The following is a 26722-nucleotide window of genomic DNA, read 5'->3' as shown; positions in this document are numbered from 1 at the left end:
GCTGCCCACTCTAGTTGGGTTCCTATGACTTCGAAGTAACCATCCCAGCAGCTGAATTCTTGGTTCCGAAGTATAGCTTAGCATTTAAGCCACTGTATTTTAACCGTGACTCCCTGTTTCATATGTCAACACTGTTCCATTCAGACAGCACAGCCATTCTCTGTTTAGACTTGTCTGGTGTAAGAATCGCCCCTGTCCCACGTGTTACTGCCATCCTTCTGTAATACAATATCTGAGCAGCCCGCTGTGCTGGCCTGGGGCTGTCGGGGAGAGTGCGCTTGGGCTGGCACCTGTGTGTACAGGACAGAGCCAGCCAGTGGGCGCTCAGCAGTGCACTTATAATGGAGTCTGGTCGACAGGAGTGCATCAGGCACTTCAGGGTGGTTTGAACAACCACTTTAATTAGACTGCTAATTGCAAGGTCAGTGCAATGCTGGTACAGTAATTGGGGGATTCAGAGGTAGTCAAGCATGTGCTGGCCCCATCAAGGCCAGAGATCCCCAGAGACTGAGGTGAGCCCTGAAGCCAGGAGCAGTGGAGACAGGCCACTGTCCTCACCTTCAGCTCAGCAGAGCGACCTGAGTGCGGGGCGTGACTTCTGTTCAGCAAACTACAGCTGAGGCTGCACCAGCCTGCAGTTTGCTGAAGCGCAGAACTGCTGAGATCCTGGAGGCAGTGGGAAGGCCAGAGCTGGGTCTGCTATAGCAGTGTCTTAAACCCTGAAATAATAATAATAATTAATAATTCCTCACTCTTATATAGTGCTTTTCTGGACACTCCACTCAAAGCGCTTTACAGGTAATGGGGATCCCCTCCACCACCACCAGTGTGCAGCCCCACCTGGATGATGCGCTGGCAGCCATAGTGCGCCAGAACGCTCCCCACACACCAGCTCTCAGTGGGGAGGAGAGCAGAGTGATGAAGCCAGTTCAGAGAGGGGGATTATTAGGAGGCCATGATTGGTAAAGGCCAATGGGAAATTTGGCCAGGACACCAGGGTAACACCCCTACTCTTCTTGAGAAACGCCCTGGGATTTTTAATGACCACAGAGAGTCAGGACCTCAGCTTTACATCTCATCCGAAGGACAGCGCCCATTTACAGTATAGTGTCCCTGTCGCTATACTGGGGCATTAGGACCCACATAGACCGCAGGGTGAGCGCCCCCTGCTGGCCCCACTAACACCTCTTCCACCAGCAACCTTAGCTTTCCTAGGAGTCTCCCATCCAGGTACTGACCAGGCTCACAGCTGCTGAACTCCAGTGGTCTGCCAGCTGGGAGTTGCAGGGTGACATGGCTGCTGGCACCTCTGTACATTTCTTAGTGAGGCTGAGGATCTCCTTGCGCTGTGCTCTCTCAGGAGCAAGTCTGACTGAGGCCCTGGTGCACCGAATCGTGGAAGTGGCCATTAAAAAGCATGCTTGGAGTAGGAATATTCTTGCAGAAGTTCAGCGCCAACCCAGCACTGAAATGAGGAGTGGAGCCGAGTGTTTTAGTTACAGATAAAAAGGTTGTTTTATTGTCTTTTGCCCTCTTTCCAGGCCCCGAAGGAGACCTTGGCCAAGTCGGTGCTGGCGGAGCTGCCCCAGCAGGTGGCCCAGTACTTCAAGCAGAGAAACCTGGCGCCCTGCGGCACCCAGGCCGAGTGACCCCGCGCCTCCAGGAACACGCCTGTTGCCAAAATCTTAACCCTGTTTACACAACACCAACAAAAAAACTGCATGAACGGAGTTTTTACTTGGCTACTGCGTCTTATTTTTAAACTGCCCTAATCCAAACATACACATTTTAGAAGAAAACATTGAAAAACTGGAGAAAAAAAACTTTTAATTCCAATGACGAACACTACACAGGCCCAGACGCTCAGAGACTTGAAAGGGAAAATGAATAAGTATTGAATGTACCTTTGTACTCAAGTTCTGTAAGATTTTTTTAAAGATTGTTTAAATGCATTTTATGTGCCCTGTGTAGTTTAGTGATGTAATCTGTGCTTTGTCAAGTTATGTTGGATATTTTATACTGTTGTTATTTTTGTTATACTCGGGTTTATCAGTCTATAAATCTTTGACACGACTGCGGCACTGGATCTGTAAGTCCTTTCTTGGTCTGCAGGGGGCGCTGCAGCACAGCAATGAGCAGAGTTGCACTGCAGACTCTGGGGGCACCTGGGGGGGAGCGGGGGGGGGTCATGCATTGTCTGCAACATGTGAGCTGGGCTGTGGACAGTCAGGCTCTGCAAATGTGTGAATACAAAAATTCTATTCACTGGGAGAATCTGTTACGAAGCAAGTCTCAATAATTCTTACACTTATACAGCGCTTTTCTGGTAATGGGGATCCCCTCCACCACCAGTGTGCAGCCCCACCTCTATGATGCGCCGGCAGCCAGAGTGCACCAGTACGCTCACCACACCCCAGCTCTCAGTGGGGAGGAGAACAGAGTGATGAAGCCAGTTCAGAGAGGAGGCCATGACTAGTAAAGGCATTGAGTAAATTTGTCCAGGACACCAGGGTTACACCCCTACTCTTTTCAAGAAACGCCCTGGGATTTTTAATGACCACAGAGACTCAGGACCTCGGTTTTACGTCTCATCCCAAGGGTGGTTCCGGCACTTGGGGAGTCTCGGTGCTCTAATATAGGTGTAGGGTCAGAGCGTAATGGACACTGGACCAGGGGAGTGAGCTCTGTGGGGCGGGGCGGTACACATGGCTGTGGATCACTGGCCCAGCTCTTGTAGTCCGTGACCTGTGTTGGGGGGGGGGTCACAGAGGGCACAGGAACTGGGGGTGCAAGGGATTGGGGGAGGGGGGGTTGACTGGCATGTCTCAAAAGAGCTACACTGTCAGAGTCAGATCACATGTGCATGATCAAAATTCCTGCACAACAAATCACAGAAAAATTCTTCTTACCTCTTAAATGCAAGCAACCCCTCTCCGAAGGACACCCCCCCCCCCCCCCCCCATCACGCAGGTTCTGAGCACCCCTGGGCTCACCTGGATTGGCAGAGCGTCCCTGTTGTGCTCTTGAGCTCTGGACACAGGCGCGCCCCCTCTCTCTCCACAGAACTCCACCTGGGGCGGAGCACTGCACTGGACAGCAGTGCTCAGCAGCACCCGTTCAACAGCCCTTCACTGAAGCCTCTGCTGTATGATTTCAATTAGCAGCACATGCATACTGAAAGCTTCATCGCAATGGATCAGTATCCCAGGAGATCAGCCAGTTGCAACAGCTTGGCAGAGAGCAGACAGTCCTAAAGTTTCTCTGATTCAAATTCGATACACTGGTTTATCACACAAATGCAGTGCTTGGGGTAGTTTAAGTGCAGTACTGTATCTGCTAACACAAATTTGTTTAATCATTCTGCATTTACTCTGCAGTTATTGGTAGTCATGGCCTTAATTACCCGAACCATGCACTTAGTTTTGCAAAAGGACGTTTTGCTTGGACTATTTTTTACGGTTTTCCTTTAGCTGCATTTGACCAACTGTGCTGGTCCTGCACCCAAAACAGACTCCCTTACTTTGTGGATTAAAAAAAAAAGCTGGCAACATACATTACAAATTTGTTTTTATTCGTTTTTTCCAGGTGTCGACCTCACACTCATAAAGCTGACAGGGGTTGTTTGTACACACGGAACTGTTCATACAAAAGAAAACAAAACTCCCAGCACACAAATGTGCAGCTTTAGAGAAAAAAAAGGGTCTTAACATCTTTCATCCTCCTCAGCTCATGTTGTATTCCTTAGTTTAAGAGGTGGCTTTTATAAGAGCTCAGCGTCTTCCTCTTGCTTGAGTCCTCAGTGAACTTAAATGTCCCTTCAGTCACATTATCTCTGCAAAATGTGAAAATCCTCTGTTGGCGCTGGGGTGCCATAGGTTAAACTGCATGGAATGTAACACATGGGATGTTAGACACAGTGGGGGTGATGCGTCAGCATGGCTCACAGCAACAGCAGCAGCAAACGGGACAGCGACAGCAGCACAGGCAATGCGCTCTGGGCTCAGGGGGTCTCGGGGTGGTGCTTTGAATGGAACACTGAGGAAAGGATGTTCCCCGCCGCGCACACGGTACCTTCGCTGTCGCTGCTGGACTCGGAGTCGCTGCTGCCCGAGTACGCGCCCAGGCCGGGCAGGATGCCAACGCACACCGCGGCGGCGGGCCGGTGCACCACGGCCCCCCGTCCGCCGCCGCCGCCGCCGGCCTCCCTCGCCGCCCGCTCCCCGCGCTGCTTCTCTGGAGGACAGAACGAGAGAACAGCCGCGAGCCGGGCAGTCAGGCTTCCCGCAGCCGTTATTAACGAGCTCATCGTGTGCCTCGGACACGCATCGCCAAGGCGCTACATCCCGGACCAGCATAAACGGAACACGCTTCCCAGTTCATCCCACTGCACCACTGCGATCACCAGCTCGTTAACTGTCCAATCAGTCAATGAATATAGTAACACCTACGCAGGGAATTGGTTTTAAAGGCCAATATCTGATCGATCTCCAGTTTTCACTGACTAAACCACAGACTTTACCACTACAAATACTGCTAATTTATTTAGTTTTTATATTTATTTTGTGTTTACCCAAAATTACAGTACATTAGTACCCATTTATATGGCTGTGTATTTTATTGAGACAGTTCAGGTGAAGCAACAGCAGTGTCTCACCTGGGATTCGAACCTACAGCCTTTTAGTTACCCATAATACTCCTGTAAAACCTGCAGGCCTGTTTTTGGGCTCCAGAGCCACAACTTCCCTCAGCGCAAAGCACAGGACCTTGTTTGACTTTGCGGGTTCCTCAATGCCTAATGAGCCACTGTGTTAACGACCAATTCCACAATTAAGGATCAGTACTGTCACCAATGTGAACTGGAGGACCTGGCAGCTGTGAAGTTCTTAAGTCTTCCTGTATGACTGAAGTAAACCCTGATCTCCTTTAATGGTGCTCCTGACTGGTGTTCTTGACAAACTGTCGCTCAGAGGCCCCACCAGCAAAGACACAGGCTCCTTCCCGCTTCCAACAAAGAAGGATAAATAGATACGAATGTTACAGCAACTGCAGATGCCCGGTTTCTCCCAGCTCCCACCTGCAGAAGGCGCTGGGTGGTCAGTGATCACTGATGAATTACAAAAATCTAAATAACATACTGAGCTTAAAATATCTAAATATTTGCCTCAATTCGGTGCTTAGATACACTTGAGTGCTCAACTCCAGTTTTTCTCATTCCACGTGTGAAATAAAGCCCAAAGACTTTGGCTTTGATCATTTTCCAAGGTTTTTAAAGGAAATCCCTCCTATACATGGGCCAGGAAATCATGCCTGACCCTTTCCTGGAGCAGGACGATAATGTGTGAAGAGCTCAGCCCTGCTCAGCGCTGTGTGACGCCCCAGCAGTGCAGACAGCCGGTGCTGTGTGTTGGGCCAGGCAGAGCCTGAGTGACAGAGCCGAGCCCACCTGTCACTCACCTGTCACTCACAGGGGCCGCGAGGGGGCCGGGCTGACTGCTACTAATTACACATTTCAAACCCGCACATTTTAAAACGCTGCACTGATTAAAAGGTTCTCGGAAATCACAGCGAATTGTTCTTAAGGGCTTGAACTCTTCACTTATCTTAATTTAAAATGCATTTTTCAGACAGCTCTTTAAAACTCTTCCAAAGCAAAAAAACTTCTTCAATAAGACATAACTAATATTGAAATATAAAAAGAAGCTCTAAATACAAGCAAGAAGGCAGTGCTTCATGAACAGATTAAGGGATTAAGGAAGAGGTCTTCACACCTGACAGCAGCTTCACTTCCAGAACTGCGTTACTGGCAGCCTGGGAACATTATCCTGCTACAGTCTACACTGAAGTATTTAGCACCTGCCTCACTCTTCTGTGGATTGTGAAGAATGGCATGGCAACCAGGAGGCAGTCGCGCTGTTGATTTCGAACACTGAATGATCTCAGTGTGCCCAGCTGGTCTCTCGTGGATAGCCCCCTCAGGTCAGCTGGGCGCTGTCACCCACCTCACACCAAGCCACGCCCGTCCCACACCGAGCCACACCCAAAGACCCATCACCTGGCTCACTGCCCGGCTCCTCCGTCTCCAGCCTCTGTTTCTTCGCAGTGTCTGAGGAGTCGGAGCTGAAAGGCACAGAGCAGACACAGGGGGGGGGGGTTGTGGGTTCAAGTCCCAGGTGGGGCATAGCTGTTGTGCCCTTGAGCAAGGGGTTTCACTCAGGCTACTTCAGTAGAATCCCCAGCTGTGTGAAAGGGTGTACACATGAGTCTTGTTGGATAAAAGCATTGGCTAAATAAATTATTAATGTTAAGATGACGAAGGAATACATGCGATCTTTATAGCTCAAACATTCTCAATCAATGTTACTTTGTCTGCCTGTAAAGCTGTTAATAGAAACAGACTCTTAACCAGCTGCCCATAAGACATGAACAGTACACTTTGTATTCGCAAAAAGGCTTGCAGTTCAGTGGCTCAAGGGAGCTTACAGACTCACAGAGCGAGTGGCGGTTTCCGGCCGGAGTGATCGTACCTTCGCCTCTTGACTGCGCCCGCCAGCAGCCGGGCCTGTGAGAAGGAGCTCTTACTGTCAGCTGGCTTGGACACGGCTTTCTTCTCGGGGTCCTTCCTGCTCTCAGAGTCTGCTGGCAGCTTCGCCAGAGCGCTGTGAGCCGCCGGGTTAAGGACAGAATTCAAAAGGGCAAAAAAACAGAATGAACACACTTCACTGCAAACACACACACACCAGGTGCGCGAGCGCCTCACTGCAAACACACACACCAGGCGCATGGGAGCCTCACTGCAGACACACACACACACCAGGCCCGCGGGAGCCTCACCACACACACACACACCAGACGCACAGGAGCCTCACTGCAGACACACACACACACCAGGCCCGCGGGAGCCTTACCACACACACACACAAACCAGGCCCGCGGGAGCCTCACTACACACACACCAGTCACGCGAGCGCCTCAATGCAAATACACACACCAGGGGCATAAGCCTCACTGAAACACACAACCACGAGGAGCAGGAGCCTCATTGCAACACACACACCAGGCGTGCGGGCGCCTCACTGCAGACACACACGCACACCAGGCGCTCAGGAGTCTCACTGCAGACACACACGCGCGCACACACACACACACACACACACACACACACCAGGCGCTCGGGAGCCTCACTGCAGACACACACACACACACACACACACACACACACACCGCCCGCTCGGGAGCCTCACTGCAGACACACACACAAACACACAAACACACACAAGGCGCTTGGGAGCCTCACTGCAGACACAGACACAGACACACAGACACACACACACACACACACACACACACACACACACACGGTGCTCGGGAGCCTCACTGCAGACACACACACACCAGGCACGTGGGAGCCTCACAGCAGACAGACACACAGACACACCAGATACGCGGGACCCTCACTGCAGACACACATACACCAGGCTCGCGGGATCCTCACTGCAGACACACACACACCAGGCGCGCAAGGGCCCCACTGCAATCACACACACACACACACACACACACACACACACACCAGGTGCTCGGGACCCTCACTGCAGACACACATACACCAGGCTCGCGGGATCCTCACTGCAGACACACACACACCAGGCGCGCAAGGGCCCCACTGCAATCACACACACACACACACACACACACACACACACACACACACACACCAGGTGCTCGGGACCCTCACTGCAGACACACATACACCAGGCTCGCGGGATCCTCACTGCAGACACACACACACCAGGCGCGCAAGGGCCCCACTGCAATCACACACACACACACACACACACACACACCAGGCGCGCAAGGGCCCCACAGCAATCACACACTAGGCACACGAGCCGCACTTCAAACACACACCAGGCGTGCAAGCCTCACAGCAAACACATGACTGCAAGTGCCCTGAGCCGGACTGAAGCAGGTGAGACACTCTTCCGGTGACCGTTTCTATAGGCGCTAGCTTCACAGGCACTGCTGACCCACAGAGCTGGAAAAATAACTCCCACAAAACAAAACCCACTCCTTTAATGGAAAACAGAAAACACGAAGTACTGCAACATGCATGGCTGCGTGACATAAAAGAAGACCAGATCAACACACATTTTTATACAGGAGGATTGAACATAGGCTGAACAATTCAGAGATATCTTTTGTTTCAATGTGAGCAGGCGAAAATGACTAATCTGGGTTCATGTTAAACCCAGTCTACAACACTGTGAGAAATTACTGCCTGGGGATACAAAAGGAAGAAAAAGCAATTCATTTCATACACTCCTGACACCTTTTAATAACTGTGACAGCCATTGTAAAGCTGCAGAGAGTAAACGCTCCCCACACTTAGGGAGCTGTCCCTCCTCTTTCACCGGGTTCATGACTAATTCACTCACAAAAGGCTGCGGAGCTACACAAAGCACCTAATTATTGTCTCTTTTTTGTCTTTTAATTAAATGGAACACTCCGCCATCGTTAATAACCGCCGAGCCCCTTACGGGTATATTATTTAGTGAAGGACAACGTCAGTTACTTCAGGAGCTGTCACTGAACAGGCAGGCAAGGCTCCTACATCCTCACCACGCTTTGAATGAAAAAACCAATGCTGAACATTTCCAAGCATGGCTGAAAACCACAAACATGCACAATCTCACTCACATGATTTCCTTTAGTAAGACTCATTCAAGACAACATTCCTCTCCGAGGAAGTCCAGGTGGACGCACCCTGCAACGAGCCGGCTCTCCGCCTGAGCAGCACCAGGCTACTGCAGCCTGAAACCACAGGGATACAGCGCACAGCTCTGTCCGGGGACAGGCCGCTGGGCCTGAAACCACAGGGATACAGGGATACAGCGCACAGCTCTGTCCGGGGACAGGCCGCTGGGCCTGAAACCACAGGGATACAGGGATACAGCGCACAGCTCTGTCCGGGGACAGGCCGCTGGGCCTGAAACCACAGGGATACAGCGCACAGCTCTGTCCGGGGACAGGCCGCTGGGCCTGAAACCACAGGGATACAGCGCACAGCTCTGTCCGGGGACAGGCCGCTGGGCCTGAAACCACAGGGATACAGCGCACAGCTCTGTCCGGGGACAGGCCGCTGGGCCTGAAACCACAGGGATACAGCGCACAGCTCTGTCCGGGGACAGGCCGCTGGGCCTGAAACCACAGGGATACAGCGCACAGCTCTGTCCGGGGACAGGCCGCTGGGCCTGAAACCACAGGGATACAGCGCACAGCTCTGTCCGGGGACAGGCCGCTGGGCCTGAAACCACAGGGATACAGGGATACAGCGCACAGCTCTGTCCGGGGACAGGCCGCTGGGCCTGAAACCACAGGGATACAGCGCACAGCTCTGTCCGGGGACAGGCCGCTGGGCCTGAAACCACAGGGATACAGCGCACAGCTCTGTCCGGGGACAGGCCGCTGGGCCTGAAACCACAGGGATACAGCGCACAGCTCTGTCCGGGGACAGGCCGCTGGGCCTGAAACCACAGGGATACAGCGCACAGCTCTGTCCGGGGACAGGCCGCTGGGCCTGAAACCACAGGGATACAGGGATACAGCGCACAGCTCTGTCCGGGGACAGGCCGCTGGGCCTGAAACCACAGGGATACAGCCCACAGCTCTGTCCGGGGACAGGCCGCTGGGCCTGAAACCACAGGGATACAGCTCACAGCTCTGTCCGGGGACAGGCCGCTGGGCCTGAAACCACAGGGATACAGCGCACAGCTCTGTCCGGGGACAGGCCGCTGGGCCTGAAACCACAGGGATACAGGGATACAGCGCACAGCTCTGTCCGGGGACAGGCCGCTGGGCCTGAAACCACAGGGATACAGCCCACAGCTCTGTCCGGGGACAGGCCGCTGGGCCTGAAACCACAGGGATACAGCTCACAGCTCTGTCCGGGGACAGGCCGCTGGGCCTGAAACCACAGGGATACAGGAATACAGGGGGGTGCAGGGATACAGGGATACAGCTCACAGCTCAGTCCGGGGACAGGCCGCTGGGCCTGAAACCACAGGGATACAGGAATACAGGGGGGTGCAGGGATACAGGGATACAGCTCACAGCTCTGTCCGGGGACAGGCCGCTGGGCCTGAAACCACAGGGATACAGCCCACAGCTCTGTCCGGGGACAGGCCGCTGGGCCTGAAACCACAGGGATACAGCCCACAGCTCTGTCCGGGGACAGGCCGCTGGGCCTGAAACCACAGGGATACAGCCCACAGCTCTGTCCGGGGACAGGCCGCTGGGCCTGAAACCACAGGGATACAGGAATACAGGGGGGTGCAGGGATACAGGGATACAGCGCACAGCTCTGTCCGGGGACAGGCCGCTGGGCCTGAAACCACAGGGATACAGGGATACAGCGCACAGCTCTGTCCGGGGACAGGCCGCTGGGCCTGAAACCACAGGGATACAGGAATACAGGGGGGTGCAGGGATACAGGGATACAGCGCACAGCTCTGTCCGGGGACAGGCCGCTGGGCCTGAAACCACAGGGATACAGGGATACAGCGCACAGCTCTGTCCGGGGACAGGCCGCTGGGCCTGAAACCACAGGGATACAGGAATACAGGGGGGTGCAGGGATACAGGGATACAGCGCACAGCTCTGTCCGGGGACAGGCCGCTGGGCCTGAAACCACAGGGATACAGGGATACAGAACACAGCTCAGTCCGGGGACAAGCCGATGGGAGGAACACGCACAGGACAGACAGTTGTAAAAAATGCTTCCAAAAACAACTTTAAACCTAGAATATCACCATTGACTTTGTTGCTCGGTGTGGACTATAATGCAAAAATAACTGGACTTTCTCAAATACGATCCAAAGGGATCTTCAATTTCATGATGATAAAGGTAGAGATAACACTCTCTGAAATGAAACAAGCTCACAGCCCTCGTGTTTATTTGTAGAATAAATTGCATGAGGCGCTCTAGATGGTGTCGTCACGCGGGTGACAATAACGTGTGCGTTCGCGGCTCAATTAGTTCCCATAGCAACCGCCAGGACTGTGGGGTTCAAAGGCAGCTCAGCGCCAGGCTGTCAGGCGCAGGGCCTGCATCCTGGACAAGCTCTGAAAAAAGCAAACATTTTCTTGTGTAATTTCAGCCGGGCATTAGAGAGAGTGAGAGAGAAATAAAGAGGCTATTTACAGGAGTAGGAAGGTCTCCACTGCAGCCTTGCTGCCCTTCATCCCTAATCACATCCCCATCTTCTGGAGGAACACTTTCGCCGCCCTTGTGGATAAGGATGGGACCTCAGGAGGAGGATATTTAATATAAAAAAACAAAAAATACTACAGAATAATTTTAAACGGGGCCCACAACTTTTGGAAAATCATGTGCTTCCAGAGGAAAAAATACTATGTATAGTGAATGTAAGATGTGAGATTTGGGAAAGGTAGTCTGCTCACTCACGTTGTTACCCTCACCAGTTTGATCCCCACTCAGCAGCCCTACAGGGGGGTCCGGGGAGCCCCCAGCCCGTCAGAAAGGATATTCTGTACTCCTTCAGCTCCTTCATGTCCTCCTCTCTGCGCTGCCTCTCCAGCAGCAGCTGTTGCCTGGAAACCTCGTCCAGGAAATGAGTTTCATCCTCGTCCAGGCCCTTGACCATGTTTTCTGAATGGAGACATCATGGCGGGTGTCACTGTCGCTCCGGGTTTGCTCTCTCCACCACCCCCACCCCCACCCCCCCACACTCTCTTTTCTCCTCCCTGCCATCACCGCCCTCAGGGGACACCCATTAACCCCCGGCCATACACTGGGGAAGAGCCGGAGAGACACCACAGCACATTTCCCACACTGCCCTGGGGCGGACGCCCTCGCTCCTGCGCACCACGACTCCCGGCGAGGGGTCGGGGAGCTCGCCTGGTGCGGCGAACGCGGCGCAGGCCCTGAGACAGGAAGGCAGCGGGAGGCTGGCCCCAGCCTGTCAGCCAGGGACAGTGACTCAGTGTGGTTAATTAGCTCTCGCCAACAAACAGTCATAATTCACAAGAACAACAGGTGCTGGGGGGCCGACAGCCCTGGCTGACAGGGTGCTGCTTACAGCACCCATCTGTCAGCATGGGATTACGTGACAGCTCAGTCTTCTCCAAGCGAATCTGACGAAAATCTGCAGTTCTGAGAGGATCACCAAATTGTTTTTTAACCTCACCCACTATATGAGAAAGTGAAGAACGGAACAGGAGCCAGATTTCACTCTCCAGTTGTACTGCCATTTGTTCAAGCAGCAGATCACACTTCAGATTTACTGCTTCTCTCCCTTCCAACTATATGTTATATGTTATATGTGCAGGAGCTTCCTCTAGCCCAGTGGTTCTCAAACTATGGTACACGTACCCCGAGTGGTACGCCATATGACCCTGGATCTTTGTTGTGTGCACTGAAAAATCGGGACAGGTTTTCATATTTTCTAATTTAACACATGTCGAATACACAGTCCAGGTACTACGATATAGCGCGCGCTAATACCTGAGTGGACACAGAGCTTGTAGATGCCTTTGATTTGGCCAATTTGCTCTTTTACGTTAGATACGAGTTTGAGGGTATGTCCCATGAAGACTTTCTGTTCTATAAGCCGCTACCAACAGGAACTACAGGAGAGCACATATTTCAGCTTCTGGATGAATTTACCGAAGAGAATGGCATCAACTGGAAAAAATACGTCGGAGTTTTTACAGACGGTGCCAGAGCGATGACAAGCCGACACAGCGGTGTAGTTGCACGAATTAGAGAGGTTGCTCCAGATATGAAGTGGACGCACCGCAGCATCCACCGCGAGGCCTTGGCCATCAAGAAAATGCCTGACAATTTAAAATCTGTTCGACTCTGTTGTGAATTGTATCAAGGCTCGAAAAATAAATTCACATCTGCTTTGCTCAACTAAACAGACTCACCCCTCTCACTGAAATAGTGCTTTTTTATTGTTTATTTTTAACTTTTGTTTTTTTTCTGTAAAGCGCTTTGAGAAGCCACCTTTAAAGGCGCTATATCAAATAAAGTTTATTATTATAATATTTATTATATGTATGTGTGAGTATGTGCACGTACACTCATGTTGGTCATTGAGAATTTCTGGGGTTCCTATGAGAAGATGACTTGTAGGTGGTACTTGGATGCTCTGGTTTGTTCAGGGGTGGTACTTGGTCCAAAAAGTTTGAGAACCACTGCTCTAGCCATTTCTACACCCATTCATCTGTAGAGCAGACGAGCATCCAGCAGGGGTGCTACCACACCCCTGGGGCTTTGAAAGCACCCCATGGAAAAAGAAGACAAGCAGGTTCCGCTAACACATTCATTGCAAACCTATCCATTCAAATGAGGCTTTAATGACAATGTTTCCTCTGGGGTAAGAGAGAGGCGATGCACGTGCACAAAGCATGCACTGGAAATGGAAATGACACGAGACAGATGCCGACTTCATGACTGACTGGAGAGCTGCACATCTAAAATTGCTGGCTGACCGATTAATTGGTAAATTTGTGTTTGTGAACTGGGTAACACACGGGTTTCTTCTGGGGCTGTATCTGTGCTGGTGTGACATTCAGGACAGAGGCCGCTTACTGAATTTGTACTGCTCCTCGTACTCCTGCTGCTTCTTTTCCTTCTGCTCCTGCAGCCGCTCGTACAGCGATCGCGGGTCATATTCCTCCTCCGGGCACTCTGCAGGACGGACACACAAGCACATAGCCGCAGGCCTGAAAACTCACGGGCTCATTCGGAAACTCCCCTCTGTGCCTGAAATGTCTCCAGTAGCCTTGATCCTGACATTTCAAAAGAGGCAAGATGTGCTTGTAATTTTCTTCCACTTACCAATTAAACCACATGGCTTTGAGGTCTGATTCACAGCTGGTAAAATATCTCTAGAACAGCGAGACCAGATTCAGGCTTTACTGAGAGGTGTCAGCATTTCAGGATAAAACTTGAAGCATTTAAGCAGAAAGCCTTTAGGTAAATATTGCATGAGCACTTTACAATAGACCCCAGGAAAAGAAAACAGATACAGGTCTGAAAACACAGAGGTTCCTCAGTAGTAGGGAAGGAGCTGCTGTTATAGCCAGCCAATGCCACAACTAGAAACATTGCTTTTATCATTCAAAATAAACGCCGCACTCTTCAGAGCACAGAGACACAGAGCTCCTCGGTCATCGCCAGAGTTCAGTCAAGAATAAAATTACTTTTATTATTCAGGCTCTGCTGAAACGCCACACCTGGGCCTCTCCCCTCTCAGAAACACAAAACAGGCAGGAGGGAGGAGAGTCAGCTGCAGGACAGTGCTGCAGAAACCGCAGCAGTGCATCCTCTGCCCTCCCACGCGCCAGAAAACAGCGAGACAGAGGACCAGGGCTCAGCACCTCTCATCTCACCCCTCTCTCCTGCAGACAGAGCTTGCCCTGTGCCCACTCGCCTGTGCTAATTCTCCAGCACGGACTTTTCTCCTTCCGAGAAACACACGCCTCGCTCCCACTAACAGGCCGGCGAGAGTTTGACACCTCACTCACTTCTAGGGGGTCGCACGACTGGGTCGGCTTTCGGACCGGCCCGGCGCCGCACTCGTCAGGCATGGAGCTCTGACGAGCGTGCGAGCGGTGGAGCGAGGGGCTCTGCCCCACAGCCCTCTGCCCCAGCGCGGCTGTCGCGCCTCCTCTACAGCGCAGCGAGCAGCGGCACCCGGCACTCAGAGCAGCCTGGCGATCAGCGCTCGCCCAGCCCAGGAGGCAGGAGCCCGGTCCGAGCGCTTGCTCCCCGTTCGCCCTGGCGTTCGCTGAGCACTTCTGTGTGTTCTAGCCAGCATCCATATCACCCTGCAGCTCCCAGCTGGCAGCCCACTGGAGCCCAGCAGTGTGAGCCTGGCCAGTACCTGGATGGGAGACTCCTGGGAAAAACTAAGGCTGCTGCTGGAAGAGGTGTTAGTGGGGGCGCTCACCCTGTGGTCTGTGTGGGTCCTAATGCCCCAGTGCAGTGACAGGGACACTACAGTGTAAAAAGATTCCATCCTTCAGATGAGACATAAAACCGAGGTCCTGACTCTGCGGTCATTAAAAATCCCAGGGCGTTTCTCGAGAAGAGCAGGGGTGTTTCCCCGGTGCCCTGGCCAAATTTCCCCCTGGCCTTTACCAATCATGGCCTCCTAATAATCCCCATCTCTGAACTGGCTTCATAGCCATAGCTCCCCAACTCAATACTGTCAATAATCCCTCATTTGTATTTCTGTTGAACATCTATTTATTGTGGTCTTCTAAGCTGCAGAGTACTGAACTGTATTTCTGCTCTGGCTCTCACTGAAAGCCCCAGAAGTCACAGCTTTTAACAGTCAGAACAACTGCCCCATCTGAAGAACCCAGGACAAATATGCAGATGTCCTGGGCTGGCTTTCTCATGTTTGCTTGAAACCATTTCAAACCTACACAAATCCGCTGGACTGAATACAAATGGGAATGACTTAGAACATAAAAAATGGAAACTAGAAGTTTACATTTAAAGACTAAGAAGAAAAGAATGATCTATTGAGCAAATGTTAAATGACCGTCTTCTACTGAGTTTTCATCACCATCTACCCAAACCAAAATCAACCACAATTGGCTAATTATGTCTCCAAAACTCTCAATTATCAATCACACAATCACCAGTTGCAAAGCTGGCAGAGAGAAGGCAGAAACGATGGGCGATTAGACATCTGGCCTGCAGCTCTTCATGCTGAGATGAAAATGTGAACAGTCCGAGAGCGGAGACACTGAGCTGGCCCGCAGGCTGCAGGCTTGTCACACTGCAGGGCTGCAGGTCCAGGGCAGGGTTCGAGAGCACAGGAGGTCACACTCTGTCAGTGTTTCCTAGCCATGTCAGAATCCCCACGAAAGGAAAACGAACTTTGATGACCACAGCGTGATTCAGTGCTTAGCAAGCCAAATGCAGAGAAAGCACCAAGCTGTGGACATTAACCGGAACTCCTTAGAGTAGGAGAATGTTTAATCTGTGGGCTTTCAAATGAAGTTGCTGAGACAACCTGAAATATAATCAGGCGATGAGTGTACCTTCTCAAACCTGCAATTCTGTCATCAGAAATTTGCTCCTTTGTTCCCACGGTTAACTACATCACTAGTGTACATGTCATTAAGGAGGTGAATCACTTTAACCAGCATGCTTACCTTGTGGAATTACTACCAGGGATGAAACCCTGGATGTGCAAATAGCGGAGCAGCTGCCAGCGCTGCAGTAGAGGCAGGAGAGAGAGAGTGGCTCTGCACCAGCCCGGGTGACCCCATCACACCCCGCCAGGCAGCAGAGGCACCCCTTCCTCCCTCATTGACTGGGAGTCAGGCCAGCACAAGCACCAGTAACACCGCATCGATCAGATCCATTATTAAGGAGTTGCGCACAAGGCAGGTCATGCACTAACGCATAACACATAAAATAAAAACAAAAGCAGGGCTCGAAATCTTTCCCCTTTAAAGCATCCTCTCAGTAGTGCCGTTTCTGAAGGTCTCCTTTAAAATATCCAACACCAGCAGGTGCTCCTCAGAGCAGGAACATCTTACAAGTGTGTGGTAACTGAGAGAGAATATCTGTTGCCATTACATCTGGCTCCAAATCGTACTCTTTTTCCAAAGTCATACCCAGTGACGTGTCATTCATTACCAGTATGAATTAATCACAGGATATTTTCATCACATTTGCATTGGGGTTGAAAAGGCTTGAAAGTGATGTCTGTTTTAGGTCACATGTGGCAGCTGCTGCAGTTAACTGTATTAGCAATTGTGTGTTTGCAAATTAATTTCATAACGGTGAAGCTGTGTGACATATTATTAAGTATTTTGAGTATTAAGTAAGTTATTAAGCATACAATAAAGCTTAAAACGAGCTCTGACGTAAATACACAAGGCATCTGCAGCATGAAAATATAGCACATCAGGTCATTTATTAGAATTAGAGAACATTAGAGAGCAAAAAGCACTTCACCTCCTGTAGGAACTGATGCATATGCCTTTTCTGGACACTCCACTCATAGCACTTTACAGGTAATGGGGATCCCCTCCACCACCACCAGTGTGCAGCCCCACCTGGATGATGCACCAGTCCGCTCCCCACACACCAGCTCTCAGTGGAGAGGAGAACAGAGTGATGAAGCCAGTTCAGAGATGGGGATTATTAGGAGGCCATGATTGGTAAAGGCCAGGGGGAAATTTGGCCAGGACACCGTGGTAACAATCCTACACTTTTCAAGAAACGCCCTGGGATTTTTAATGACCACAGAGAGTCAGGACCTCAGTTTTACGTCTCATCCGAAAGACAGCGCCCTTTTACAGTATAGTGTCCCTGTCGCTATACTGGGGCATTAGGAACCACATAGACTGCAGGGTGAGCGCCCCCTACTGGCCCCACTAACACCTCTTCCAGCAGCAACCTTAGTTTTTCCCAGGAGTCTCCCATCCAGGTACTGACCAGGCTCACAGCTGCTGAGCTCCAGTGGGCTGCCAGTTGTGAGCTGTAAGGTGATATAGCTGCTGGCCACAGGAAAGGCACTGGGACTATACTTGAGGGAGAGCAGGTCTGCATTCCTTAATGGGACAAGTTCATTTTATTTCTTGCTGAAAGACTTCCAGAGCCTGCAGCTGCGGTGCTCTTGCAGTCACATACACAGGCCACTCTCTGCTCGCCTGAGCCCAAATGGGTCTCTCTGGCTTTGGTGAGCTTGTGAGGCCCCAGCACAGGCAGCTGGATCCACAGAGGCCAGACAGCAGAGACTTATTTCAAACAGGCGCATGGCGTCGCGCTGAGATAATTGACTGCTATTCTGTTCTGCTTTTTACTCCTTCGGAAATGTGTTCTAATTCATAACGGCGTGAGTTTCATTTTTCCACAAGTAACAGCAATGGATTACTGTTCAGCAGAAGTAGTTTTCTTACTGCATTCCCTGCCTTTGTTAAAAAAAAGCAAAGCCACAGTGTACATATGCAGCCTCTTTCTCAAAGACTGATGGCAAGAGAAATTACTATGTCACCCGAGATGCAGCAATAGGTAAAACACTGGGTTTTTTATTAAATAGGATTAAATAGAGGTAGGGGTGTTACCCCAGTGTCCTGGCCAAATTACCAATCATGGCCTCCTAATAATAATCCCCATCTTGAACTGGCTTCATTACTCTGCTCTCCTCCCCACTGAGAGCTGGTGTGTGGGGAGCGTTCTGGCGCACTATGGCTGCCGTCGCATCATCCAGGTGGGGCTGCACACTGGTGGTGGAGGAGGGGATCCCCATTACCTGTAAAGCGCTTTGAGTGGAGTGTCCAGAAAAGCGCTATATAAGTGTAAGCAATTATTATTATTACAATTATGATTAAATCTGTCACTTGAATATGAAAGGGACGATACTATGATATTTATCTATATTATCACAACATCGGTCTATGATATACATCTATAAATGGTATAGATCTTCACTATGCTTTCCCTGGAGTATTGTAATATTTCTCTCTGGACCAGGAAGACAGTTATTGCTGCAGCAGGAGTCTGTACTAACACTGCCTTCCTTGATTAACTCAATTTGCCACCGCTTAACAAGGTGACAGAGGGGGTTTTCACACAGCCCCGTGCAGATTATTGTGATTGTTAGCCATGTATAAATTAAAGTACAGCCCCCTACCACCCCAGTTCTACGAGAAAATATCATCCTGATCCTTGTTAGCACTCAAATGCCAAGAGGTGCCACACTGCCTCCTGCTGTACAAAGTCATGTACTGCACCTCTTGCTCTTCACTGTGCTGTCCTGGGAAATTGGTCACACGAGCAGAAAATCGTATATGAACAGGTATATGAATGCTTCTAAGGAAATGAAACATCCATATGATCCCACATTGTTGCTATTATGTCAAAGGAAGGTACAATCCCTTGAACTGAACAAACGAACGGCCATGAGACTATTCTATCCCATTTTCTCAAGTTTCTCTCTGGAACAATACAGCCTCATGTCAATAAGTGCTCCTGTATTGTCCATTAGAGTGCGGCAGTAAGAGTGGAGTCCTGGGACGTGTGGGGTCTGAGAGTACTGCTCCACTGCACTGGCTCTCAGTCCTGGAGTGTCTCCAGAGCCATTAACTGTACATCCTGCACATTTTTACATGGTAGGGGCTTTTCCCAAAGCAATGCACATTTCCACCCACTAACCAGCTGTGTATTCGACTGGGACTGTGCACAGGAAGGACGTGGCTCAATGGGACACCAGCAGAGTCAGTGTTTTACTCAGGAAAAAGGCTCAGCTGTTCATGTTCACACCTCACTTAAATCTTCCAGACAATGTGAGGACGCAATTAAAAAGCCAAACAAAATGCTATGATGTTTTGTTTAATTATCCTGGAATTTAAAGAAAATATTGCTGCACTAAAATCAGTCCGCAGAAGAGCAACCAGAAACATTCTGGGGGGTTAAGGGAATGTCCTGTACTGACAGGCTGAAGGAACTCAACCTTTTTAGTTCTGAACAGAGAAGACTTCAAGGGGATTTGATACAAGTCTTCAAAATCCTGAAAGGCACTAACAAAATCAACCCAGCGCCCTTCTTCAGAATGAACAGCGAAGCACATACCACAGGACACAGAGGAAACTACTCTGAAGTGTTTTTAAAGCCAAGAACAGCAGGCATGTCTTTGTCCAAAGGGTTGCGGGAGTGGGGAACAGCCCAGCCACAGTGCCGAAGTCGATCTCCTGGTTTCTTTCAAGAAATGGATGGATAAGATCCTGGAATCAATTAACCGCTAATGACCAACCAGGCTAGATGAGCCTCAGCCTTCCAGAGCCGTGACTACGATCCCAGTAATGAGGGTCAGCACACATACTGCTCCACTGTCATTACACCTTAGACCAGGGCCCCCCTGTCACTCTCACTGCAGCACTGGGGACCCCTGTCTTAGTCAAACACCACACAACACCAAGAGCCCAAGAGCCCGGAGCACGAAAAACAGCACATTGTAGGTTTGTTTTTATATAGATTCAGCAAAAAAAAATATTGCAAGGGAAAACGTTTTACCTTCTGGATCGTCGGGTTTCCGGACTTTCTCCCATTCCTCTTGCCGCCTCTTCCGCTGCTCGTCCAGCTCCGCCTCCGAGACGAACTTGCGGCCGATGAAGAGGTTCTGTTCCCCAGCCTCCGCCATTCTGACGCCCCTGCGCACAGACAGGCAGTCTCCCGGTGAGGCCGGTCCGCAGTCCCAGACTCACCGAAAACTGCTGTGCCATGTTGTCATCAAAAAGGCCTTAAAGCACTGTAAAGCACTGAACCTGTGCGCTGCAATAAGATCTCACAATAACAACACTTATTACTGAGCTCAAATCAAAGCCAACATTCACTCCATTTTTTTTTCCGAACCACTTGTCTATCACTACCAGAACTAAAAACTACAGTATATTATACTTGTGCACCAATATCTAGACATATTAACATGATGTGTGATCATATCACCATCTTCATCCCACTCTCTAGAGCAGGGGTGTCTAATCGTGCTCCTGCAGTCCAGCTGGCCTGCATGTTTCCATTCCAGGACAACTCTAAACTAATATCGCTCGCGACCAGCTGTTAGATGCTGGTATATTAAAGATATCGACAAATCCTGCAGGAGCACCAACCCCCCAGGACAAGGGCTGGTCGCTTCCATACAGACCTGGATAATCAGACCTACAGGCACGTACTAGATTTTCAGAAGCTGAGATACAGCTCTCAGCAGTAGCAGCAGAAGCACACTGTCAAAAGAGAAGGAAGGAGACTTTACTGGAGTGATCTCGATCAGCTGGTCCAGGCCAATTCAAGGAATCATCCGTCCAGCAGAGAGCTTGGGGGAATCTGTCAGGCAGGGAGAAGGGAGGTCAGGTTACATGTCTGTACAAAACCGTGTCAAACACCAACACCATACAGCCCGGCTGGACCCAGATTTCCTCTGCCTCTTTCGGCGAATTCACTCTGCAGGAAAACCACATGAGCTCAAAATTACAGCAATGTGATGAGCACGAATTGAGGACCCCTGACCTTTGAGAATGAATCATTCTGATGTCAAATCTGAACAGGCCAAGGCGTTCAGAATTTCTTTCTGCTTGTTTTGCTTTGTTCCGACGTTTTTGTTTCCGAGAAACGCGTCTCTCCAGCCTCCGTTCGCCTCCCCCGGTGCCCGACGGCCCTGCAGCTCTGCCGAGGGGCGCAGGTCTCCGGGCAGCGAGGACTCCCGGAGCTACGTGAGCCCCCAAACCACACCCTGGGGTGTCCTCGCTTGAATCACTACTTATTACCACACAGAAAATAAACACATTCAGGTCTCCTGTGACATCCTGAAGCAGCTAATATGACGTTCTTAAAAAAGTAGCATATCGTGTGCACAATACTATTTGTTTTTTTTTATTTAGTGCTCTAGGTTCTATAGTTCCTCCAGCAAACAAACAGAAGGAGAGATGCGAAGGAGATTTTAGATATTCAGACTATTTTAAACTTGACGACGTTAATATATTCACCCGAAATTACACGGCATGAGCTCGTTCGAGGATGATCTCATTCAAGGTTCAACGTCTCCCTCTGCTGGTAGGTCACGGAAACAAAATAAACAAAACCACGCCACATTTTTTACAAAACAAAAAAGGACCGAGAAATCCCTTCACGATTCTGTCTCGGTTATGCAATAGCTTTACATAAGATGCGATGAGGTAATTTTCTAACATTTCAACTATATTTTCCCGCCAAAATACAAAACAAAGCTCTAAAAATAGCTTACTAAAAATGTTAATTACACATTATCCTGTCAAAAATGTAAATAGCTGAATATTACTAACATTCGTAACAGCTGTAAACTCTATTTAGACGCACGCAAAAATGCCGCGTTCACAGAGGCCACCCGTTTCCATAGAAGCTGCAAAACAGATCTAAAGGACGGAGCGAACATCTGGCAGATGACAATTAATGCAGGCAAGTTCAGCGTGTAAAATCGCAAATCACAACTATCAAAAAGCTAACACTGAGCTTGAAGAGGCTACATAAGACAAAGACTTTGCTGCTTATGTAGGAATGCATTTCATCGTTCAGGCATGGTGGACAAGCAACAAGAAAGCACAAGACTGTCAGGATATAAAGTTAAGAAATGTGTAGAATCCAAGTCGAGGGAGTTTATATAAAAACTGCTCAGTGTAGTAAGATGTGTAAAATACTGCATTCAATTTTGGTCACCAACATACAAAAAATATTGCTGCGGAAAGATCCATACTGACTCTTTCAGCTTGTTCAAGGACTACAAGGGTACCTGATACACAATCCTCAAAATCGCCAACAAGGACCACCTAGAGACACAAGTGGGAATTACACTGATGCGCGAATAAGGACAGGAGGTAGTACTTTACAAACAGGGATGTGGGGGTGTGTAACAGGATGCCCGAGCATGTTGTTGAAAGTAGTTTCTTTCAAGAAATGGCAGATGAGATCTTTGGATCAGTGAGCTTTTGGGAATAAAATTATCTAGACAGGCCGAACATCACTTTTCTTAAAGTGTGTTGCCGAGGGGTCGGCTGGTTTTTGCTCCAACAGTAAGTAATAATAATAATAATAATAATTGCACTTATATAAGCACTTATATAGCGCTTTTCTGGACACTCCACTCAAAGCGCTTTACAGATAATGGGGATCCCCTCCACCACCACCAATGTGCAGCCCCACCTGGATGATGCGACGGCAGCCATAGTGCGCCAGAACGCTCCCCACACACCAGCTATCAGTGGGGAGGAGAGCAGAGTGATGGAGCCAGTTCATAGAGGGGGATTATTAGGAGGCCATGATTGGTAAGGGCCAATGGGAAATTTGGCCAGGACGCCGGGGTTACACCCCTACTCTTTTCGAGAAACGCCCTGGGATTTTTAATGACCACAGAGAGTCAGGACCTCGGTTTTACATCTCATCCAAAGGACAGCACCTGTTTACAGTACAGTGTCCCCGTCACTATACTGGGGCATTAGGACCCACATGGACCGCAGGGTGATTGCCCCCTGCTGGCTCCACTAACACCTCTTCCAGCAGCAACCTTAGTTTTTCCCAGGAGGTCTCCCATCCAGATACTGACCAGGCTCACACCTGCTGAGCTTCAGTGGGCTGCCAGTTGTGAGTTGCAGGGTGATATGGCTGCTGGCAACCGTGATCTTGATCGTAAGTGATCATCTTGCTTGTTTACGAGTTGTTTCTGTACCTGGTTTCAAAAACATTCTGTTTAAACTTGAGCATTTCTAATACCTTACCATACAGAATTTCACACTGTCTCCCCTCAATCAAGAGCAGTTCTAAAACAAGAGCTAGGGTTCAAAACCCCAGCTCCAGTCCTTGGTTTAGTCAGCTTTGGAGTTGAAAGTCCAGGTTTTTGCTGCAGCTAATCCACAATCATCCATCTCATTTCCCAGAGGGCCCCGTGTCTTCTGAGTTTAGTGTCAGTGACACAGTTGTTCTGATTATTGAGCTGGCTGTATGATTGTAATGCATGTAACCAGGCTCTCAGGTGATTCATAATTAATTGCACCTTCAAGGAAGTGAATGTCTTTGTAATCAACTTGAAAAGACTTCTAAAAATCCTGTATATTTAATCTAGAAAATAATTTGGTTAATTGTTTTAATCAACTACTCAGGTTGAAACATAAACCAGGAAACATAAGGCCCTCCATGAGTGATATGGGACCTCCCCATCAATGTCACCTTTAGCATCAGGGTTAATTATGTAATTAAGGAGCAATCCAATCATTTAACATTAGTTTTAAAGTCACTTAATGACAACAAGGTCCTGGTTGGTTTTCATTCCAGCCCTCCTTCATTAGATCATTGAACTCTTACTTGATATAAGAATTTGTGTCACTGGAATATTTTCATTCTCTTTCTAGTCACAATTTTGGGATTTTATTTCACTTACAATAACAAGAGTTAGAGCACCAACATGTTTAACTTTAGAGCTGGGAACAAACAGTTATTATTCTTATTAAGTTAATGAAGGGTTTGACTGTATAACTGAGGACTCAGCTGGAACAAATCCCAGCAGGTGTGCGGGTCCCAGGACTGGGAGCTCGTACTTTAAGGCTTCAGCACCTAAAGCGCTGGAAGACACTGTTAAACTGCTCCAATTAAGTCAATAATGAGCTGATTCGGGTCATTAAAAGCCCAGCTGGACTGAAAGCCTGCAGACGCACCAGTCCTCGAGATGCCTGATCTGACAAAAGGAGAAGCCTGGATGTGTAAAGAAAACGGCTCTTTTCTTGGGACCACGGTGTGATGTTGACAGACTATCTCTGAAGTAAAGATTCCACTGGGATCTGACTGGAGCTCTGGATTCTTGAAGCCAACTTGGCAACTGCTGGTGTTGTGTCTGGAGAATGGAGAGTTCACCCTCTGAAACTCTGATGTTATAGATTGAGGGGATCAAGCTGGGCACCTGGATTCCAGGCCAGTGCAGGGCTGTCACCTGTCCAGAACTCCAGTGCTGCACAGCTCCTTGATTGACCCTGGAGCTGCAGGTCACTCGATTGTTCAGGATTAGCTAGAGCAAAGCATCCCGATGGCCTGGAATCCAGCAGCCTCACCTTATATCCCAGAAGCCACACTCCTGTGCACAGCGCGATGCTGTTTACTTGGATATATTTCTAAACAAATAAGTAGCGATATTAGGGTTGAAATACGTCGGTATAATTACAGGTACCCAGGTTCACAACAGTAAAACCCTTCTAAGTCAGGACAAATCGAAAAATTATTCTCAAATATAAAAATATCCCTTATGAAAATTGCTATAGTGTGAAATCGATTTGAAGAATTAACGTACACTTACATAAATTTTTTTTTCACCGTTTTCACAAACATCACGAACCCCTTCCAAGACAAGTACAATTTGCAGCTTTTAAATAACCGAAGCGGATGCTGGGAAAAACGAAGTTTTATTCCCGTAGGAATTTGCATGAGCACAAACTTTAAAATGTCCATAATGACTAAGACACTTAACGGGGTTTTTAAAATATATACTCAGTATTCGAAAGAGACAGACAACAAGCGCGGTAAACGACAATGAGAAACAAACATTGCGGGGTCTTTCCACAGTTAGCCCACATTACAGCATGACTCGGGGAACAGTACTCCCTGCAACGTGTAATCTAACAGGACAACGTAACCACCCTGATCTGCTGAGAACACTCGATTGCCACAGCATGGTCGATTTTTTTAAATGTTCCTTTAGAAGAAGATAAAATCCTTAACACATAAAAAATAAAACATATTACCTATTCCGGCAAGTCTGGTGTCACACCAAACACACACCGTCCTTTCTCCTCATGCGACCCTGTTAGTTCCTGGCGATTTAGTTTCCGTTTCTTTTGGACTCTAGTGAATCCTGGGATTTGTAGTTTGTTTTCTCAGATGTTTTTCCGTGATGTTCTGGACGTTACTCGGAAAAATAGATTTTTTTTAACAACAGAGCGCAAAATTTTACGTCATCTGCTTCACTGGAGATTTACTTGTTTATTCCTTCGTTGTTGCTGTTTTTTACATCAATGACGTCTACCGGACGCCTTAATATCGTAATGAGTACGATATAAAATACTGAATATATATTCGTATGAGCTTAACATGCAGAAGTTACATAGTTATATTGTCGCAGTCAGGTGCCTCAGCCAGTCGCGGCTGGCATCATCCAAATCGATAAAGTTGCCGGGGCATCTGAAGCGAGGGCAGGAGTATAGGATGTGGTCGGCCGTCTGCTCCTTGCCATCGCCGCATTCGCAAGTTGGGTCATCAGTGAGACCCCACTTGTGTAGGGTGGCCCGGAAACGGCCATGTCCGGTTCTTAGTCGGTTCAGCTTGACCCAGGCTTGTCTGGGTAGGTCATTTCCAGCGGGTTTGTTGGATACTTTGTCAATAAATTGTTTCAGTCTGTGGTTGTTATTATTCCACGCGTCTTGCCACTTTTTGTTAGCCCAATTAGTGCCATTGTCGTTGTTTGCTTCTTTCATAAGGCGCCTCATTGTGTTAGAAGGTGAGTGCCGGTTTTCTAATCAGAGGATTGTGGTGTTCTGGTTGCAGATGGCATCGTGCAGCATGTGGTTGGAGTCACAAGTAAGCAGATTTACCTCCTGTCTTTCCCTTCGTCTGAGCATAATTACAATGTAGAGCAGGCTACTTAGCATCCAGTTGACTCCATTACACACTTTTGCTATAACCTGCTCCTAAGTCCTGTAATCGATCATTAGATTGACCAATATACCAATAAGATGGCTGTACAGCAATGGAGTGCGTTGGAGGGGATGTAAAGTGGGGAGCATTTCTGTAGATTAAGAAGCAAGTCCTGAATTCACACTGGGTTGGCACTAGACTTTGAAGAGCTGAGTCTGTCTGACAACGATGAACGGACCTGATGAAAGTATTCGCAATCTTTAAGAGCCTTGTGACTTCTTAACAACAAGACAAGAGGAGGCCCATTTGGTTGTTAGTAGTTGATTGATCCCAGGATGTCATTCAGCCGTTTCATAGAGGAGGCCAGGGTACGTGCTTCAACAACATGGCTGGGCAGCTGGTAGAGTAGAATAGGGGAATAGGGGAGTTCATTGTCATATGCACATGCGCATATATACATTAACAAGTAAAGAGTGACCTGAAGAAGGCTCCACAGCCGAAACGTGGCTCTTTTCTTCTCTTGTT

At 49.1% G+C, this 26722-nt stretch overlaps 2 protein-coding genes across 5 annotated transcripts in view; one reads left to right on the top strand and one right to left on the bottom strand.

The window, feature by feature from the left end:
* cpne2 (copine 2) overlaps window positions 1-2073 on the top strand; it is a 40673-nt gene extending 38600 nt beyond the window's left edge. For all 4 annotated transcript variants that reach the window (XM_088939227.1, XM_088939225.1, XM_088939226.1 and 1 more), the window contains exon 16: window positions 1542-2073. In XM_088939227.1, coding sequence (XP_088795353.1) covers window positions 1542-1649 — 108 coding nt within the window. In that variant the 3' untranslated portion in view covers window positions 1650-2073. The remainder of the gene's footprint in view (window positions 1-1541) is intronic.
* Window positions 2074-3550: 1477 nt separating this feature from the next.
* psme3ip1 (proteasome activator subunit 3 interacting protein 1) lies at window positions 3551-25367 on the bottom strand. The gene is made up of 9 exons (XM_088939230.1): window positions 25309-25367; window positions 20808-20878; window positions 20069-20205; window positions 13616-13714; window positions 11547-11668; window positions 6525-6658; window positions 6053-6117; window positions 4072-4233; window positions 3551-3832 (listed from the first exon to the last, which is right to left on the bottom strand). Exons 3-9 carry the CDS (start codon window positions 20193-20195, stop codon window positions 3822-3824), a joined length of 720 nt encoding a protein of 239 aa, XP_088795356.1. The 5' UTR covers window positions 20196-20205; window positions 20808-20878; window positions 25309-25367; the 3' UTR covers window positions 3551-3821.
* Window positions 25368-26722: the final 1355 nt, after the last annotated feature.

This window comes from Atractosteus spatula, chromosome 21 (genome assembly GCF_055471065.1).
Source record: "Atractosteus spatula isolate fAtrSpa1 chromosome 21, fAtrSpa1.hap1, whole genome shotgun sequence".
NCBI classification, from domain to species: Eukaryota; Metazoa; Chordata; class Actinopteri; order Semionotiformes; family Lepisosteidae; genus Atractosteus; species Atractosteus spatula.
The sequence above is the reverse complement of the archived record's forward strand: the minus strand, read 5'-3'. Positions and strand labels throughout refer to the sequence as shown.